The sequence below is a fragment of the Panthera uncia genome, chromosome D1, assembly GCF_023721935.1.
Source record: "Panthera uncia isolate 11264 chromosome D1, Puncia_PCG_1.0, whole genome shotgun sequence".
NCBI classification, from domain to species: Eukaryota; Metazoa; Chordata; class Mammalia; order Carnivora; family Felidae; genus Panthera; species Panthera uncia.
In genome coordinates, this window is record NC_064808.1 from 10,534,655 (window position 1) to 10,537,247 (window position 2,593).

The 2,593-nt window shown below is 40.4% G+C and overlaps 1 protein-coding gene across 1 annotated transcript; it reads left to right on the plus strand.

Moving 5' to 3' along the window:
• The first annotated feature begins 1,073 nt into the window (after positions 1-1,073).
• LOC125933237 (olfactory receptor 5AN1-like) lies at positions 1,074-2,058 on the plus strand. The gene has a single exon (XM_049646121.1). The coding sequence runs from the start codon at positions 1,120-1,122 to the stop codon at positions 2,056-2,058; it is 939 nt and encodes a 312-aa protein (XP_049502078.1). The 5' UTR covers positions 1,074-1,119.
• Positions 2,059-2,593: the final 535 nt, after the last annotated feature.

Sequence of the window (2,593 nt, forward strand, 5' to 3'; positions counted from 1 at the left end):
TGGACATCCCACGAAATGACCCACAATTCTGGGGGAGCTGGATAACCACCCACCTTGGGATCTCTCCCTCCCTCTCCTGCCCCAACTGGGGAAACCATAGGTAAAAGGAATCCTGTTGGTGTGGCACTGTGCCAGCATGGGAGAGTGGCAGTACAGTCAAAGTGTGGCTGACCTCTACCCACCTATGCGGTCTCTGTAGTCCAAGGTAGGTGTTTCTGCCTCATTTCCATGTTCTAGGATTTTCAAAATGTTGTCTTGCCTATGAATAGTTATTCTATTGCTAGTTGTCCTGGGGAGGGGGCTGATGTCAGGAATGACCTATAGTGCAATCTTGATGATGTTTTTCAGAACTAAAACACCAAAGTCTAAACTCTTAACCACAGTACTATGCTGTTTCCTAAGAAACAAAATATTCTAAAATTGAGACGATAGTTGAGGGCAATAGTGAGTTGTGCTAGCCTCTGTATGGAATAGTTTGTGTGAAGGCTTCCCTAAGAAGACATATTCCATAACCTAATTGAGCACATCTGCTGTGCCCCCAAGAGAATGTTTTCAGAATTACATATTATGATGTAACTTACCAGGCCATTTTGGAGATGTTTTATTAGATAAATTTGTTTAAAAGTTTGAGACATTATTATAAAAAGGGTAATTTTTCTTATGGTTGAGATAAGAAATTTAAGAAACCTATCTAGATGATCATTTGGGGGAGAAGAGCTATTTCAAATGTATTCTTCAGTGATGCCACTTATGCAGCAGTTACATATTTATCAGAGGTCTTTTAAAAACCTATTATTTTAATCAATGATTCTTAGCATTATATATAAGAACCATAGGGTTTCTATTGCTTTTTTTAAAGTGGTCTATTTTTAAATATCTCTTTTAATTTTCATGAGACGTCATGGAATAACTGAGAACCTGAAGCACTTTTTAAAACGTAATTCCTGACACTTCAAGATGAAAAGGTGGGGTCTTTTCTTCAGGAAAGTGAAGCATTGCTTCTTTCCCAGTTCTCAGTAGAGGAGAGAATGACATATATGAGCAATGTAATTCTGTCATTTCACCTGAGTCAGCAGTGCATTCTCTTCTCTCTTTTCTGATTCTAGAAGCACCAAGCAAATGGTTGGGGGAGGAAATATTACAGAGATCACTTATTTCATCCTTTTGGGATTCTCTGATTTCCCCAGAATCCTAGCAGTGCTCTTTGTTGTACTCCTGCTCATCTACATTATGACTCTGACTTGGAACTTGTGCCTCATCATCTTAATAAGGATGGACTCTCACCTCCACACACCCATGTACTTCTTCCTCAGTAATCTGTCCTTCATGGATATCTGCTATGTGACCTCCACAGCCCCCAAGATGCTCTCCAGCTTTTTCCAAGAGCAGCAGACTATCACCTTTGTGGGTTGCGCCGTTCAATACTTTGTTTTTTCAATCATGGGACTGAGTGAGTCTTGTCTCATGACAGCCATGGCTTACGATCGATATGCCGCCATTTGTAATCCTCTTCTCTATTCATCAGTCATGTCACCCACCCTCTGTATTCGGATGGTGCTGGGGTCCTATCTGGCTGGACTCTCTGCTTCTGTATCCCTGTTGTGTGCCATACTTCAGCTTCACTTCTGTGGGCCTAATGTCATCAACCACTTCTTCTGTGACATGCCCCAGTTGTTAGTCCTGTCCTGCACTGACACTTTCTTTGTGCAACTCTTGAATGCTATATTAACAGTGATCTTTGGGATAACAAATGCCTTCATCATCATGATATCCTATGGCTATATTGTCATCTCCATCGTGAAGATCACTTCAGCTAAAGGCAGGTCCAAGGCTTTCAACACCTGTGCTTCTCATCTGACAGCAGTGTCCCTCTTCTATACCTCAGGTATGTTTGTCTATTTGAGTTCCAGCTCTGGTGGCTCCTCCAGTTTTGACAGATTTGCATCGGTTTTTTACACTGTGGTTATCCCCATGTTGAATCCCTTGATTTACAGTCTGAGGAACAAGGAAATCAAAGATGCCTTGAAGAGGCTGCAAAAGAAGAAATGTTCCTGCTGAGGTCCTGTCCAGATTTGTCCCATCAGAAACCTTAAAACAATATGCACATGAATGAAATATAACAAAATTTATACTATCTTTGTATAAAGAAAGCTTAATTTGACACAGATAATATGCCAAATGGACTGACAAGTGACTTGATTCCATACAAACACAGTACATTTAAGTCCTGGAATTTCATACTTTTGCCCTACATGAATAGTGACCTCACTTATAAGTAATCTGCAAGTATTTGTAAAATTTTAAGGTTTAGAAACCTGTCACTTTTTGCTTCGGAGATTGAGCCCTGTTCAGTCTCAAACCTCTGATTGTAAAAGAGTGATACCTGACAGATGCCCCCAGGAATGTAGAAGCCTGTCTCCCAAATATTTTGATGCAGTGTAATCAAGACATGATGGTGATTGATGTTTATTCTGGTTTCTGACCATAATGGGAGAGAATAGAGAAAGGGGATGTGCCTTTGAAAAGAAACGAAACTATACAATTAGCCAGTTGTGTCTTCTGGGAAGAGCAGTCTGAGATAGCTAATGTTTGT